The 17,757-nt window shown below is 46.0% G+C and overlaps 1 protein-coding gene across 4 annotated transcripts in view; it reads left to right on the plus strand.

Moving 5' to 3' along the window:
* NPAS2 (neuronal PAS domain protein 2) overlaps window positions 1-17,757 on the plus strand; it is a 198,258-nt gene that overhangs the window by 100,200 nt on the left and 80,301 nt on the right. For 3 of the 4 annotated variants that reach the window (XM_061431680.1, XM_061431682.1, XM_061431681.1), the window contains exons 3-4: window positions 4,149-4,297; window positions 15,297-15,388. In XM_061431680.1, coding sequence (XP_061287664.1) covers window positions 4,149-4,297; window positions 15,297-15,388 — 241 coding nt within the window. Of the gene's footprint in view, window positions 1-4,148; window positions 4,298-14,283; window positions 15,018-15,296; window positions 15,389-17,757 lie in introns of those variants that run through there. The other variant, XM_061431685.1, reaches the window with a different exon arrangement.

A 17,757-nucleotide genomic window follows, 5' to 3' on the forward strand; every position in this document is an offset into this window, starting at 1 on the left:
CACCAATAATTTATAATGGGCAAACCAGGACAGGAATAGAGCTTTTTTTGGCTAAGGAGATTGCGTGTCGCTCTTCAAATCTAGGCTGAAATTTTATTTATAATGCATAGACAGTCACTCAGAAAGTTAAAGGCTCCTTTGTTCCCTCTCATGTGTTTGAACACCGTGTTTTACCCTGGGCTAGCACAAAGGCCCCTCGGCATCTTACCATTGCACCTGCAGTCAGTCTGTGACTGGGAGAGAGCGTTCCTGGGGATAGGGACTCAGCTAGAAATGAGGCCTCTGTAGAAACGCCTAGAGGACTTTGGGCCCTCCCAAAACTCTAAGGAGAGACAGGAAGGAGGAAAAGGTCAGGAACAGGAAGAGACCCTTAGGTAAGGGTAGCGACCATGTGCTTTAGGTGAACTTTGAAGAATTGCCTTGGGTGCTATCAGGAAACATCCCAAACTGAGATGAAATTAGCAAAAGGTGATGTATGAACAGGTGCGTTGAAATCAAGACAGGTCAAGGGACTTCCCTGGTGGTCCAGTGGTTAAGAGCCAGTGCAGGGGGCCGGGGACATGGGTTTGATCCCTGGTCTGGGAAGATCTCACATGCCGGGGAGCAACTAAGCTTGTGCGCCACAGCTGCTGAGCCTGAGTGCCTAGAGCCTGTACTCTGAAACAAGAGAAGCCATGGCAGTAAGAAACCTGTGCATGCACCTGGAGAGTAGCCCCAACTCGCCACAACTAGAGAAAGCCCACACGCAGCAGCAAAGACCCAGAACAGCCAAAAACTTTAAGAATAAAAAGGACAGGTCGTGTCTAATTGGGTAGCAAGAAGCAGAATGTTTGTGACCATCACAGTGTCCAGGGAAAGGGTATGTAGGGTGTGTGCCTAGGTTTCCAAGCACTCTTGGGGGAGCCCGAATCTATGTGGATGCTGACACCTATTGGTACCTACCCCAAGGCAGGTGAATCCCTCTAAGGGGAACCCACTGGGTTGTCACAAGCCACCAGCACCCTCCAAATCACTGCAGATGGTGACTATAGCCACAGACTTAAAAGATGCTAGCTCCTTAAAAGAAAAGCTATGACAAACCTAAACAGCATATTAAAAAGCAGAGACATCCCTTTGCTTGACAAAGGTCGGTATAGTCAAAGCTATGATTTTCCCAGTAGTCATGTATGGATGTGACAGTTGGACCATAAAGAAGTCTGAGAGCCAAAGAACTGATGCTTTTGAACTGTGGTGTAGGAGAAGACTCTTGAGAGTCCCTTGGGCTGCAAGGAGGTCAAACCTGTCAATCCTAAAGGAAATCAATCCTGAATATTCATTGGAAGGACTGATGCTGAAGCTCCAATATTTTGGCCACCTGATGCCAAGAGCCAACTCATTGGAAAAGACCCCGATGCTGGGAAAGAGTAAGGGCAAGAGAAGGGGGCGGCAGAGGATGAGATGGTTGGATGACATCACTGGCTCAACAGATAAGAGTTTGAGCAAACTCCGGGAGGTAGTGAAGAACAGGGAAGTCTGGTGTGTTGCAGTCCATGGGGTCTCAAAGAGTCGGACACGACTAAGCAGCTGAACAGCAACAACCACCAGCATCCTGTCTGGGCCACACATTGGCCAGTGACCTCCTGGTGGGTGACTAGCTGCCCCAGGCACCTTCATCCTGGGCCCCAGGGTGCCTGGACCAGAAAGAAGACTGAGTTTGATGGGCCCTGCAGCTGTGGTCCCTGTTCTCTCACTAAACTGACCTTCTGGAACAAACCCATCTGGGCTGAATGTGGGAGGCGTGGGTCCGCCTTCCCAGCCCGGATCAACTTTAAGTAAGCTGGCCGTGGAGGAGGGGCTTGACCTGCGGAGCTGAGAGCTGGCCCCGGGCTGTGATATGCCAAGGATCAAGGCCTCTGGGACAGCCCTGCTTCCCAGGCTGATACAGGTGGTTGGGGGGGCGGCGGGGGGGGGGGTGGGGGGTCTTTGTTTAACAAAGCAGCCCCTGTAGCCACGGTTTCCTCTCCAAGTTCCCGGGACCCTTTGGTCCTCAGAGCCTCAGTGGGAAGATCCCTCAAACGGAGGGGCTTCATGTTGATTACTTCTGTAGTTGTGTGGTGTACTGTGTCATTTTTTTTTTAAATATACTCTATTTTTAGGACAGTTGTAAGTTCCCAGCAGGATTGGGTGGAAGGACACATGCCCTCTTTTTCCATATGCCCTCTGCCTGTGTATATGCACAGCCTCCCCTATTATCAACAACCCCCAACAAGGGTGGTCCATTTGCTGCAATTGATGATGCCACATTGACAGGTCATTATCCCCCCAATACTTTCGGGCTCACTCTTGGGACTGTACATTCTATGGGTTTGGGCAAATGCATGCACCGTTGTGATATCATACAGAGCGGTTTCCCATCCCTAAAGATTCTCTGGACTCTGTTTTCATCCCTCTCCCCTCAGCCCCTGGCCTACTGATCTTTTCACTATTGCCATAGTATTGCCTTTTGCAGAATATCATAGAGTTGGACCCTTGAGTATGGTGACTTTTTAGATTGGCTCTTTCACTTTGTAATGTGCACTGAAGTTTCCATCATGTCACTTTTTAAATTAATTTAGTTATCATTTTTGGCTGTGTTGGGTCTTTGTTGCTGTGCACAGGCTTTCTCTCGTTGCAGCGAGCGGGAGCTATTCTTCCCAGGCTTCTCCTTGCAGCGGTTTCTCTTGCTGCAGAGCACAGGCTCTAGAGCACATGGGCTTCGGTAGCTGTGGCTGCCGGGCTCTAGAGCACAGGCTCAATAGTTGTGGCTCATGGGCTTAGTTGCTCCTGAGCACTTGGGATCTTCCTGGATCAGGGACTGAATCCATGTCCCCTGTGTTGACAAGCAGTCTTTCATCTACTGCACCACCAGGGAAGTCCCACTGTATCATTTTAAAAAGGGTTCAGATACATTTAGTGGCTTGGCAGTCACGTGCAATCTCTGTCACATTGGCTCTGGTTGTTGGCTTGTGTGGCTTGTGGATGGTTTTGTGGGGGTGTGCCTGGACTCCCCAGTAGGATGATGAGCTCTGGAGCAGGGGACAGGGCTTGTGCCCTGGTGGTACCGGCTCTCTACTGGATGCTTGGGATGCCTGCCTATCCTTTGTGACTTGATACCAGAAGCTGGGTGCTCTGGGTTAGAAGGAACCTGGTTTGGGCTTGAAGATGGGCTGTTAAAGCAAACCCTTCAGGGCTATTTTGTACTGATGAAGAGTATGTCATTCGTTTCTGGAGTCAGAGCGTCTGAGCTCTGACTGTGGAGCCCATCTGTAAGATTTTGCATCTGAGCTTCCTAGGTGGCTCAGTGGGAAAGAATCCACCTGCCAATACAGAAGACAGTTCAATCCTGAGTCAGGAAGATCCCCTGGAGGAAGACATGGCGACCCACTCCAGTATTCTTTCCAGGAGAATCCCATGGACAGAGGAGCTTGGCAGGCTACAGCCCATGGGGTCACAGAGAGTCGGACGCGACTGAGCAACTGACTGACTGACTGACAAGACTTACTAATGCTGCCTCTCTCTGTGTCCAGTACTCTGGCCTAACATTTTCTCTGTCCCCATCACCCAGCTCGGAAATGTGGCAAATGTTCCTTTCCCTGAAAAATGTCTATTGTTGTTTGTTTGTTTCTGTTTTTTTAATTAGAACCCTTATTTGCATATTTGTTTTTACTTACGTGGCAGCACCGGCTCTTAGCTGTGGTCTTTGATCTTGCTCGCAGCATTCAAACTCTTAGTTGCATCGTGTGGGATCTAGTTCCCTGACCACGGATGGATCCTGGAGCCCTGCATCAAGAGCACAGTCTTAGCCACTGGACCACCAGGGAAGTCCCTCCTTGAAAAGTTTTGATCAGATAATCTCAGCAGAATACCCTCTGACCTAAAGTACCTCCAGCCCATAAGAAAACCTTCTGAAAGTGGAATGTTCTAGTAACCTGTGCCTTTGCTGCAATGTGGGAGACCTGAGTTCCATCCTTGGCTCAGGAAGATCCCCTGGAGTAGAAGATGGCAACTCACTCCAGCTTTCTTGCCTGGGAAGTCTCATGGACAGAGGAGCTCGGGGGACTACAGTTTGTGAGGTCACAAAGAGTCAGACACGAGTGAGAGACTAACGCTTTCCCTTTTTGTGTTGACAGAGCTTCCCGAAACAAGTCTGAGAAGAAGCGTCGGGACCAGTTCAATGTCCTCATCAAAGAGCTCAGCTCCATGCTGCCTGGCAACACGCGGAAGATGGACAAGACCACCGTGCTGGAGAAGGTCATTGGGTTCCTGCAGAAACACAATGGTAACCATTACCCTCTTTCCGTTTTTCTTTCTCTTCCTGCCGTTTCCACTCGACGGCTTTATCAAGTTGGCTTCCCTGGTGATTCAGATGGTAAAGGATCTGCCTGCGTGCAAGAGGCCGGGGTTCAATCCCTGGGTTGGGAAGATACGATGGAGAAGGGAATGGCTACCCACTCCGGTATTCTAGCCTGGAGAATTCCATGGATAGAGGAGCCTGGTGGGCTACAGTCCGTGGGGTCGTAAAGAGTCAGACAGGACTGAGCAACTAACACTTTCACTTTTCTCTCACTTTTATCCAGTTTGTCTTCCTGCTTGGTTCTCCCCAGCAAACCCGACCTCCTTGGTCATGAGTTTCCTCTTTCCAACACCCTTCACCCTCCAGAAAAACCCCATCTCCAGCAGGCTTGGGGTAGGACACGCCCCACATTGCTTTCTCAGCCAGAGGGGCAGACTCAGGTAGCACCCAGCCCAAGCAGGGCAGCACCAACTATGGGAGCATCTTGATTAAAAATGTCTAGAGCAGTCCTTTTCATTCAGCCCTGCAGGCACCATGCCCAGGTATTAATTTCCCATTGACTTAAACTGTACTGATGGCTCCATTCATTTCCACCACCACCCCTAAAGTCTTTGGCCTTCTCAGCAACACCATGGGAAAAAGTAATCAAAAACACCTAACTGACTTAATGTCAAATCTGTTTTCTCAATGAGATGTAACTCACATAGCATAAACTTCACTACTTTAAAGTTTATAGCTCTGTGGTTTTTAGTACAATCTTTTCATGAGGTTGTACAAGCATCAACACTATCTAAATGTATTGTCCCCAAAGAAACCCTGTGGGGATTCCCAGGTGGTGCTAGTGGTAACGAATCTGCCTGCCAATGCAGGAGATGCAAGAGATGAGGGTTTGATCCCTAGATCGGGAAGATCCCCTGGAGAAGGAAATGCCAACCCACTCCAGTATTCTTGCCTGGAAAATCTCATGGACAGAGGAGCCTGACGGGCTACAGTCCATGAGGTCGCGAGAGTCGGAGACAACTTAGCGACTAAACCCACCCCATACACATGGAATCATACATTTCACTTAGCATCCGCATGTTAGCAACTGCCTGTGTTTCATTTCATTTTATGGCCAAATAATATTCTATTGTATGGATATACCATTTCATTTATCTGTTTATCTTTTGACAGATATTTGGGCATTTTCATCTGGGGGCTGTTAAATAATGCTGCTGTGTACATTCCTGTACTTATTTTTGAGTGGATATAATTTTCAGTTCTCTTGGGCATGTATCTAGGAGTGGAACTGCTGGGTCAAATGGTAACTCGGTGTTTAAGTTTTAGGGAAACTGCCAAACGGTTTTCCATAGCAGTTGCACCGTTTTACATTCCCAACAGCAGTGTGTGAAGGTTCCAGTTTCTCCACATCCTCACTAGTACTTGTTGACAGGTGTGTGTGTGTGTGTGTGTGTGTGTGTGTGTGCGTGTGTGTGCGTGCGCTTATTGTAGCCTTCCTAGTTGGTCAGAAGTGATACCTCATTGTGGTTTTGGTTTGCATTTCCCTAATACCGAATGATGTTGAGCTTTTCATGGACTTGATGACAATTTGTATCATCTTCTTTTGAGGATGTCAGTTCAAATCCTTTGCCCATTTTTAATGTTTTTGCTGCTGAGTTGTAAGAGTTCTTCATACATTCTGGATACTAGACCCCTATCAGATATGTAATTTGCAAATATATTCCTCATTCTGTGAGTTGTCTTTTCACTTCTTTTTAAAAATATTTATCTATTGCTGTTTTTGCTGCACCGGGTCTGTGTTGCTGCGTGTGGACTTTCTCCCTAGTGGAGAGTGGGGGCCACTGTGGTTGTGCTGTGTGGCTTCTCGTGGTGGTGGCTTCTCTCGGTGTGGAGCGCAGGGCTCCAGGGTGCGCAGCCTCAGTCGTTGCTGCACGTGAGCTCAGTAGCTGGCGACTTGCAGGCTTCAGAGCACAGGCTCAATAGCTGTGGCCCCTGAGCTTAGTTGCTCCATGGCTTTTGGGATCTTCTTGGAGGGATCAAACCTATGTCCCTTGCATCAGCAGGCAGATTCTTAAGCATTGACCCACCAGGGGAGCCAGACTTTTATAATTTTAAGCTATAATTTAAGCATTTAGATATAAGCCATAAATTAAACATTTAGATAGTTGGCCCATTTTGAGTTACTCTTTTGTATATAGGAAAAGGGAGGGAGTCAGAACTTATCCTTTGACCTAAGATTATCTAGTTATCCCAGCAGTCCACTTTAAAAAAATAAAAAACTTTTTGATACTTTATAAAGGTATAACTCACATACAGAAAATACAGAGTCATAACTGTATGGTTGAATTAGTCGTCACAGAGTGAATGCAGCCAGGAAACCAATACCCAGGTCACAAAATAAAAGCTTCCCCAGTAGATGCCCCTCAAAGATAATCTCTGACTGCTTTCTTTCCATCTTCCTTCCTTCCTCTCTTCCTTGTTCTTTCTTTCTTCGCTGGTTTGATGCTGCACATGGGCCTTCTCTTCGCGGTGAGTGGGGACTACTCTTCGTTGCAGCGTGCAGACTTCTCATGGCGGTAGCTCCTCTTGGTGCAGAGCGCAGGCTCTAGGCACACCCGCTTCAGGAGGTGCGGTGCTCGGGCTCAGTACTGTGGTGCACAGGGTAGTTGTCCCGCAGCATGTAGGACCTTAGTTCCTGGAGCAGGGATTGAACCCGTGTCCACTGCATTGGCAAGGTGGATCCTTAACCGCTGGACCGCCAGGGAGGTCCCCTCTGACTGACTTCTAATACCAGAGATGGGTTTTTTCCCCTGTTGGAGCCTTATTCAGATGAAATCGTATATTATGAACATCATGTTTGTGTGATGAAGCCATGTGCTTCCAGCTCGATGGCTAGTTCCTCTTTCTTGGTACCTAGTATCCCATTCTATGAATTTACAACTTGAATCCATCATTGAACTTACATCTTTCTCAAACTATCCTCTCTTCATTTTACTCCCCTTCAACCCTTTTACCTCTTGGTCTTTCCAGGTGGTGCTAGTGGTAGAGAGCCCAGCTGCCAATGCAGGAGATTTAAGAGACGTGAGTTTGATCTCTGGGTCGAGAAGATCCCCTGGAGGAGGTCAGCACAACCCACTCCAGTATTCTTGCCTGGAGAATCCAATGGACAGAGGAGCCTGGCGGGCTACAGTCCACAGACTTGCAAAGAGTTGGACATGATTAGAACAGCTTAGCACACACGAAACCCTTTTAACTCCTAGCATTGCCCGCTTGCCTGTGGATGGTACCAAAAAATTTAAGAACGGTTGGGAGGATTCAGGAACTATTAACAAGCAAGAAGAGCAGAATTCTTTATTTTTTCTTAATCATGACACCAAGCAACCAAGCATATTAAAGTCAGAAATGTCAGATTATTGAGGAGATAATTACAGTTCCTCTGTGCTTGCCATGAGGCTTCTCCTTCACTGAACATTTTCCCAGACAAGATGATTTCATGGGAGAGGGCACAGCTGGGACACTAGAAAGTTTCATTATACTTGTTATTCTTTTATTATTTCTGTCATAATTGTATATACCTATTACAAATGTGACAGTAATGATAGAGCCTCCTTTTTTGCCCCCCCGCAAAGCTGCCCAGGGGAGAGTAAAGAACATGTTAATTGCTTTTGTTAAAAATTGGGGGAGAACAATCAAGCCAGGATTGGAATAAAGTATTGCAGCAGCATTTGATTGCCCCTAATAGTTTAAGCAGAATGGTTATATATCCTAAATGATGATTTAGCTAAATGAAAGAGCAGGTTGGTTTGATTACCAAGATATTTTGTGCAAATTACTCAAACCGGGTCAGTGTCACCGAGAAATAGGACAGCTGGGATCAAGTTCATCCGTGTGACATTTATGCTGGGCTCTGCCCACTGTGGACTTACAGAATTGTCGGATCTGGAAGCTGGAGAGGAGGGGTCGGCAGAAATTCAGCCTGCCACCACCTGGAGCTCCTGTGTCCACCTCACCTTCTTCATAAGACTGAGCCCTACCCCACACGACCCACTGAAATGCAACCAGAATCAACCCTAGATCTCCCTCATCCTTATCCCATACACAAAAGAGAACAGAAAATCCATGACAGATTTTATGAAGAGATATAGTGGCTGGACCAAAATTTGGATGAAAACAAAAAACAAGCAATAACTTTACTTATAATCCAAATGGTTGTGAACTCTGCAGGCATCTTCTAAGGAGCATGATCTGCATTCATTTGGGACTCACCCTGAGCCAGGCAGGAGTTGTGAAGGCCTCCAGAGAGTAACTCGTGAAAGTGTCAGTCACTCAGTCATGTCCAACTCTTTGCAACCCTATGGACTGTAGTCCGCCAGGCTCCTCTGTACATAGAGTTCTCCAGACGAGTACTGGAATAGGTAGCCATTCCCTTCTCCAAGGCATCTTCCTGACCCAGGAATCGAGCCTGGTCTCCTGCGTTGCAGGCAGATTCTTTACCCATCTGAGCCACCAGGGAAGTCCCAAAGAGTAATTCATCAGGGTATAACTGATAGGAGCCTCATAGTGGCCCTTTGAGTTTGTTCCATTTCACAGACAAGACAACTGAAGCATAAAGATGTTAGGTCATTAACGCTAGACAGCCAGGAAGGCACAGAATCTAAACCAGGCTGGTCTGCCTCCAGAGCCCAAGTTTTTAACATGAAACCATACTGCTTCTCTACGACAGATGATGTATGGGACTCTTTTAGGTACGGACATCATAGCCACATTATAGCAGTTCATGAGTGTGGCCATTTATGTTTGTAATTTTCTTATTCATTCATTTATGTTTTGGTTTTTCTGGGTCTTTGTTGCCCTGCGTGGTCCTTCTCCAGTGGCAGTGAGTGGGGGCTGTGTTCTGTGTGGTGTGTGCGGCCTTCTCACGCCAGTGGCTTCTCTCATTGCCGGGCACAGGCTCCAGGGCACTTGAGCTTCACGGGCTTAGTTGCTCTGTGGCATGTAGGATTTTCCCAGACCAGAGGGGATTGAAGCTGTGTCCCCTTCTTAACCGCTAGACCCCCAGGGAAGCCCCAGTGTGGCCATTAAGACTATTAGTTCTCACCCCTGGTGGCCCCTTAGAATCACCCAAGAAGCTTTTAAAAATACTTATAACTGGGTCACACCTCACAGACTAACACATCAGAATGTCTAGGGATGGAACCCAGATTGTGAGCTGGGGCCAGTTTGTACCCACTTGCAAAAGATGATTGTTAAATTTTTAAGAGTTTTGCAAGCCAGCTGACATCATGTTGGCAGCTTGAAACCAGTGAGGGTCTAAGTATTTATACCCTAGAAATAGACAAACATGACTGATGTGGGGATGGAGCAAGCGCCTTCTACCAGATCACCCCTGGGTCAGGCCTAAACATCCACGTTTTTAAAGATGCCCGGGTGAAGTCAGCATGCAGTCAGGGTTAAGACCTGTGGATTTATACACGTTTTTAATTTATTTTTGACTGTGGTAAGTCTTCGTTGCTGCACAAGGGCCTCCTCTAGTTGGGAGTGGGGGCTACTCTTCACTGCAGTGTGGGCTTCTCATTGCAGTGGCTTCTCTTGTTGCGGGGCACAGGCTCTAGGAACGTGGGTCAGTAGTTGATTTGGTGGTGGTGGTGGTTGAGTCGCTAAGTTGTGACCGACTCCTGCAACCCCATGGACAGTAGCCTGCCAGGCTCCTCTGTCCATGGGATTCTCCAGGCAAGAATACTGGAATGGGTTGCCATTTCCTTCTCCAGTAGTTGATATGCACATGCTTAATTGCTCCATGGCATGTGAGATCTTCCTGGATCAGGGATTGAACCCGTTTCTCCTGCATTGGCAGGCAGACTTGTAGCCACTGGGCCACCAGGGAGGCCCAGAACTGTGGATTTTGGTGTACTTTCTGCCTTCATCCTGAAGGGAGACCATGTGATACTTTAGCTATGCTGCTGCTGCTGCTAAGTTGCTTCAGTCGTGTCCAACTCTGTGCAACCCCATAGATGGCAACCCACCAGGCTCCCCTGTCCCTGGGATTCCCCAGGTAAGAACACTGCAGTAGGTTGCCATTTCCTTCTCCAATGCATGAAAGTGAAAAGTGAAAGTGAAGTCACTCAGTCGTGTCCGACTCCTAGTGACCCCATGGACTGTAGCCTACCAGGCTCCTCCATCCATGGGATTTACCAGGCAAGAGTACTGGAGTGGGGTGCCATTGCCTTCTCCGTTAGCTCTTTCATCAGTAATCTGCCAAGCATCCCTGTTTTCTCAGTTTAAGAGATAAACCTTGATCCTGGAATGCATACTTCTAGAAGTAATTCCAAATCAAAATGAGAATTTGACCATGTTTCTCCATAGGGAAATGTGTCATCAATATCTGTTACAGGAGCATGCTCAGTCACTAAATTGTGTCCAGCTCTTTGTGACCTCATGGACTGTAGCCCACCAGACTCCTCTGTCCATGGGATTTCCCAGGCAAGGAAACCGGAGTGGGTTTCCAGAGCTATTACAGAAGAGAAGCCTCTAAATTATGTCAATAATAGGGCGTAGTGAGTAGTCTTATTCATGGCCATCTAACTGTCACTTCCACAGGACCAGGCTGACTTGCGTGCTTTCCTCTTCCTATGTGAGTCTCAGCTGGTTCAATGTCATCTTCTCCCAACATCAAATCCCAGTCCTCACCCTTGCCCTTCCAGATGTCTGCCTTAGAAGGTAGGGATGGGGTAGGGAGGACAGCAGAGCAAGGAGACATGTCCCTGTTGGGCAGGGTGATAGTCACCCCACCAGCCTACTTTCTGCTCCATTTTCTAGATTCTTCCTTCACCATATATAGCCCAACGTTGTCCTGCTGGTTGCTGGGGAGCACGAGCTATTGGGAGGCAGGTGTTCTAGGGCATAAGTACAGCCTACACTATGGTAGGCTTTGGGGCTTCCACTGTTAATTGCAATGCTTCCCTAAAAGATTGCTCCCATATGGCTGTATTTCCCTTGCTATTTAGAAGCCACTTGGACCATATTGCTCTGCTCATCCTGCCCAGTCACCTACAGCTTGTAATGTTGGTCCCATCAAATGCCAGTGGAGATTCGATTCAGTTCAGTCAGTCCAGTTGCTCAGTCGTATCCAACTCTTTGCAACCCAATGGACTGCAGCACACCAGGCTTCCCTGTCCATCACCAACTCTTAGAGCTTACTCAAACTCATGTCCATCACATAGGTGATGCCATCCAACCTTCTCATCCTCTGTCGTCCCCATTCTCCTTTTTATTTTTTAAATTTATTTCCTCTTCTCCATTTGCCTTCAGTCTTTCCCACCATCAGGGTCTTTTCAAATGAATCAGTTCTTTGCATCAAGTGGCCAAAGTATTGGAGTTTCAGCTTCAGCATCAGATCTTCCAGTGAATATTCAGAACTGATTTCCTTTAGGATTGACTGGTTTCATCTCCTTGCAGTCCAAGGGACTCTCAAGAGTCTTCTCCAGCACCACAGTTCAAAAGCATCAATTCTTCAGCGCTCAGCTTTCTTTATGTTCCAACTCTCACATCCATACATGACCACTGGAAAAACCATAGCTTTGACTAGACAGACCTTTGTTGGCAAAGTAATGTCTCTGCTTTTTAATATGCTGTCTAGGTTGATCATAGCTTTTCTTCCAAGCAGCAAGAATCTTTTAATTTCATGGCTGCAGTCACCATCTGCAGTGATTTTTGAGCCCAAAAAAATAAAGCCTGCCACTGTTTCCCCATCTATTCACCATGAAGTGATGGGACCAGATGACATGATCTTAGTTTTCTGAATATTGAGTTTTAAGCCAACTTTTTCACTCTCCTCTTTCACTTTCATCAAGAGGCTCTTTAGTTCTTCTTCACTTTCTTCCATAAGGGTGATGTCATCTGCATATCTGAGGTTATTGATATTTCTCCTGGCAATCCTGATTCCAGCTTGTGCTTCATCCAGCCTGGCATTTCTCATGATGTACTCTGTATATAAGTTAAATAAGCAGGGTGACACTATACAGCCTTGATGTCCTCCTTTCCCTATTTGGAACCAGTCTGTTGTTCCATGTCCAGTTTTAACTGTTGCTTCTTGACCTGCATACAGATTTCTCAGAAAGTAGGTCAGGTGGTCTGGTATTCCCACCTCTTTAAGGATTTTCTGCAATTTATTGTGATCCACACAGTCAAAGGCTTTGGCATAGTCAATAAAGCAGAAATACATGTTTTTCTGGAACTCTCTTGCTTTTTTGATGATTCATCGGATGTTGGCCAATTCATCTCTGGTTCCTCTGCCTTTTCTAAATCTGGCTTGAACATCTGGAAGTTCATAGTTCACATACTGCTGAAGCCTGGCTTGGATAATTTTGAGCATTACTTTACTAGCGTGTGAGATGAGTTCAATTGTGGGGTAGTTTGAGCATTCTTTGGTATTGCCTTTCTTTGGGACTGAAGTGAAAACTGACCTTTTCCAGTCCTGTGGCCACTGCTGAGTTTTCAAATTTGCTGGCATATTGAGTGCAGCACTTTCACAGCATCATCTTCTAGGATCTTAAATAGCTCAACTGGAATTCCATCCTCTCCACTAGCTTTGTTCACGGTGATGCTTCCTAGGGCCCACTTGACTTCACATTCCAGGATGTCTGGCTCTAAGTGAATGATGACACCATCATGATTATCTGGGTCATGAAGATCTTTTTGTATAGTTCTTCTGTGTATTCTTGCCACCTCTTCTTAATATCTTCTACTTCTATTAGATCCATACCATTTTTGTCCTTTATTGTGCTCATCTTTGCATGAAATTGTCTCTTGGTATCTTTAATTTTCTTGAAGAGATCTCTAGTCTTTCCCATTCTATTGTGAAAGTGGTCTCCCCTTCCTATTCCTCAGCCATCTCTGAGAAAAATCAGAGATTTGATTATGACACTGAATTGTTTGGATTTCCCTGGCAGTCCAGTGGTTAAGACTGCTTTCTAATGCAGGAGGTGCAGGTTTAATCCCTGGTCAGGGAGCTAGAATCCCTGGGAACTACTGAAGTGTTCATCGGCAGGTGAATGAATAAAGAATACATGCACATATACACAACAGGCGATTACTCAGCCACAAGAAAGAATGAAATCATGCCATTTGCAGCAATATGGGGGCTTCCCAGGTGGTGCTAGTGGTAAAGAACCTGCCTGCCGATGCAGGAGATGTAGGAGATGTGCGTTCGAGCCCTGGGTTGGGAAGATCCCGTGGAGGAGGGCATGCAACCTACTCTAGTATTCTTGCCTGGAGGATCCCATAGACAGAGGAGCCTGGCGGGCTACAGTCCATAAGGCTGCAAAGAGTTGGACAGTATTGAAGCGAGTTAGCACACAGTGATATGGATGGACTTGGAGGTCATTATACTAAGTGAAATAATTCAGATGGAGAAAGACAAATACTGTATGATATCACTTATATAGAGAGTCTAAAAAAATACAACAAACTGGTGAATATAACAAGAAAGAAGCTGGCTCACAGATAAAGAGAACAAACTGGTGGTTACCAGTGACGGGGGGCAGACAGTCAAGGGGTGGAGGTATGAGAGGGACGAACTGTGGGGCATGGGATAGGCTCAAGGATGTGCTGTACAACGTGTGGAATATAGCCAAGATTTTAAAATAATTGTAAGTGGAAAGTCACTTTTAAAAACTGTGTAAAAGTTGTGGACTTCCCTGTAATCCAGTGGTGAAGACGTTAGCTTCCAGTGCAGTGGGAGTGGAGTCCATCCCTGGTCGGGGAGCTAAGATCCTACACGCCTTGTAGTCAAAAAACCAAAACATAAACAGAAGTAATATCATAACAAATTCAATAAAGACTTTAAAAATGGTCCACATAAAAAAAAATTTTTTTTAATTATATAAAAATTAAAAAACAAAGCAAGAGCATTGCAGGTTAGTCAGTGAACCAAAAAAAAAAAAAAAAAAAGGTGAAACGCCCTGAAATTTTGCAGTTCTTCTAGGAAAGAAACTTGATTGATGTTTTCTCAAACTTGACAAAAATGCTAAGAATTTACACAAAATTACCAAGTTGTGAAGCACAAAGAAATTCTTCTAAATCATGAATAGGAAAAAAAACAATTTCTATCAACTATTATAAAGAAAAAAAAAACACAAAAGGACAGGAAAATGAGAGTGTTTACAGAGTCTTGTGTCGACCAGTGACTATTAGATTTACAAATACGAATAACATCTTGTGAAAAATGTAGTTACTTGAAAGGGGCAAAGTACAGATTAACCCCAGAAGGTTTTAGGAAAAGTAAATTCTGGCCTTCAAAGCAACTGAGCAGCAGGTATTTGTATAACGAATTATACTTCAGTAATTGGAAGTGCTGAGACATACATTGCAATCTGCACAAACGCAGTAGGTTAGGAACTTCGTGCCTTAAGATGTTTCTGGAATTTTTAAAATCCCAGCTCGCTGAAGTATTTTGTTTCGCCTTGACCATGAAGAAGCAGCTTAAGGACATGCCCCTCCACCCCTGTCCTTGTTCCTGTTGCCTTGATAACTGGAGTAGGTTGCCCTTTCCTTCTCTAGGGCATCTTCTCCATTCAGGGATGGAACCCCCGTCTCCCGCACGGCAGGTGGATTCTTTACAGACTGAGCCACCAGGAAAGCTCAGGTGGCAACTACCTGACTTCGGCTGCTGCTGATGGGCTTTGTCATGTAGAAATTCAAGGGCAAGGTACCATGTGCTAATCGCAGGCACTACCCCCAGTGCAGAGGGTGGGGTGCTCTCTCCCCAGAGACCTCATTAAAGGTCAAAAGGAGAAAACATCAAGGGTCTGTTATCTCCACTGTACCCCATCCTTGGAGATCAGAGTGGCATATGTCCTTATATCAGCTTCTTTTATTAAACTACACATTTATAGGAAATTGCATAGAAATAACACGTGTGTCATTTCTTAATTCCAGTTTCTAGGTGTCTTTCCGTCTAAAAGCTTGTTTGTGCTTTTTTTTTTAGAAGTCTCAGCGCAAACTGAAATCTGTGACATTCAGCCGGACTGGAAGCCTTCATTCCTCAGTAATGAAGAATTCACCCAGCTGATGTTGGAGGTGAGATGCACGTTTCAATTAGCTTGATGGGTTGTGGATTAAAATGTAGCTGCTTGTTCCAGATAAGACCCTGTGCCCGAAGTAAACAACTGTTCTTGACCCTGAAAGGAAGGCTGGGAACAGACAGACTCTTGAAAAAAATCTGCCTGCTGTGGTGTGTGTTTTGGCTACTGAGTTGGGCAGGAAAAGCCAGAATCCCCAAACTCAATGTGAATGTGTCCTGTTGCCATGGTGACTGCAGGGCAGACCCACTCCAGCCTTCCAACCAGAGGACACCTAACAGGGGAACCGGGCAGGGAAGGAGCAGCAGTAGGGAGAGCGAGGGTATTTATGTAGAATATATATATGCATATGCCTGTGTGCTATTGTGTCCGACCCTTTGTGACCCCCATGGACTGTAGCCCACCAGGCTCCTCTGTCCATAGACTTCTCCAGGCAAGAATACTGGAGTGGGTAGCCATTCTCTTTTCCAGGAGGTCTTCCCGACCCAGGGATCGAACCCTGGTCTCCCTCATTGCAGGCAGATTCTTTGCCCTCAGAGCCACCAGGGAAGCCCAAGGCAACAATTATATATTCTTGGTAGGACACATTTTGAAAGCAAAAGTCTTCTTTTAAAATTATGTTTTTAACTTGAAGTCCTGTTTCATCAATATGGTGTATGGTATCAACCATACATGGCCATGCCCCACCCCCAGCGCCCCCAGAGTGTGCTCTCTCTGTGTGGAGAAATGCACATTTCTTTCTCTGAAAGGTTATTGCTTGTGCCCATCTGCTGGGCTGGATTGGAGGAAGTCTGGCTGATCTGAGTGCCTGGCCTGCCTCATGTGTCTCTAGGGGTGAGACTTCTCAGGACAGATGAGGATGTGCTGTGTGCTAAGTCATTTCAGTCATGTCCAACTCTTTGCAACCCCATGGACTGTAGCCCTTCAGGCTCCTCTGTCCATGAGGATTCTCCAGGCAAGAATACTGGAGTGGGTTGCCCTGCCCTCCTCTAGGGAATCTTCTGACCCAGGGATCAAACCCGTGTATCTTGTGTTTCCTGCACTGGCAGGCGAGTTCTTTACCATTGAGCCACTGGGGAAGCCCAGACGAGGATCAGTTCAGTTCAGTTCAGTCACTCAGTCGTGTCCAACTCTCTGCAACCCCATGAATCACAGCACGCCAGGCCTCCCTGTCCATCACCAACTCCCGGAGTTCACTTAAACTCATGTCCATCCAGTCAGTGATGCCATCCAGCCATCTCATCCTCTGTCGTCCCCTTCTCCTCCTGCCCCCAATCCCTCCCAGCATCAGAGTCTTTTCCAATGAGTCAACTCTTCGCATGAGGTGGCCAAAGTACTGGAGTTTCAGCTTTAGCATCATTCCTTCCAAAGAAATCCCAGGGCTGATCTCCTTCAGAATGGACTGGTAGGGTCTCCTTGCAGTCCAAGGGACTCTCAAGAGTCTTCTCCAACATCACAGTTCAAAAGCATCAATTCTTCGGCGCTCAGCCTTCTTCACAGTCCAACTCTCACATCCATACATGACCACTGGAAAAACCATAGCCTTGACTAGATGGACCTTTGTTGGCAAAGTAATGTCTCTGCTTTTCTATATGCTATCCTTATCCAGACGAGGATAAATCACTGCAAAAACATCCAGCTGGTTCTGACTTCTAAACTAGGGATAAGACCTGGAGTGTTCAGATACCATGGTGGACATAGAGAAAGCCCCAGAGGTGGTGTGTCTGAGCCCTTGAAGTAGAAGAAGAAAGCTGGGGTGGATGGATTCAGTCAAAAGAAGTTAGATGCTGGCTGTGTCACTGGTTCCTGGCAGGGTATTAGAAGGTGACTCTTTGAGCTCCAGCTTTCTAGATCTCATCTTCTGTGCCTATATAAGACTGATATAAACTTTAATTTACATAGATTAACTGCAGAAAACAGAAAGTTACTCGAGTAAGAAAATGCCAGAATGAAGCTGTCCAAATATTATGAAATATAAGTGCATTAATGAACATTTTCATGAGATGAAAGATACTTAAATCTGCATGTGAACTATATTTAAAGAAAATACAGAACTTTCTCCAGAAGCAATGCATTTTAAGTATGTTAAATTTAGAGCAGCTTGTGATATACAAGGTTGAATTAATGTATCATTATGCTATTTCACAGAAATCGTTTTATCTCCTAATTCTTAGGGAAAAGTAATTAAAACATATAACCCTATAGCACATAACACTCTTGGAAACCTGTGGCACATTCTACCCTCCCTGCCCCCAAGGGAATTTCAAGGTATCAAAGGTGTTTGAGGAAACAAGATTTTTAAAAGGTTAAAAATGTAGTTTCTTATAGTAGTCTCATGGTGGCCCGTATTTCAATGGAGTCAGTTGT

This window comes from Bos javanicus, chromosome 11 (genome assembly GCF_032452875.1).
Source record: "Bos javanicus breed banteng chromosome 11, ARS-OSU_banteng_1.0, whole genome shotgun sequence".
NCBI lineage: Eukaryota > Metazoa > Chordata > Mammalia > Artiodactyla > Bovidae > Bos > Bos javanicus.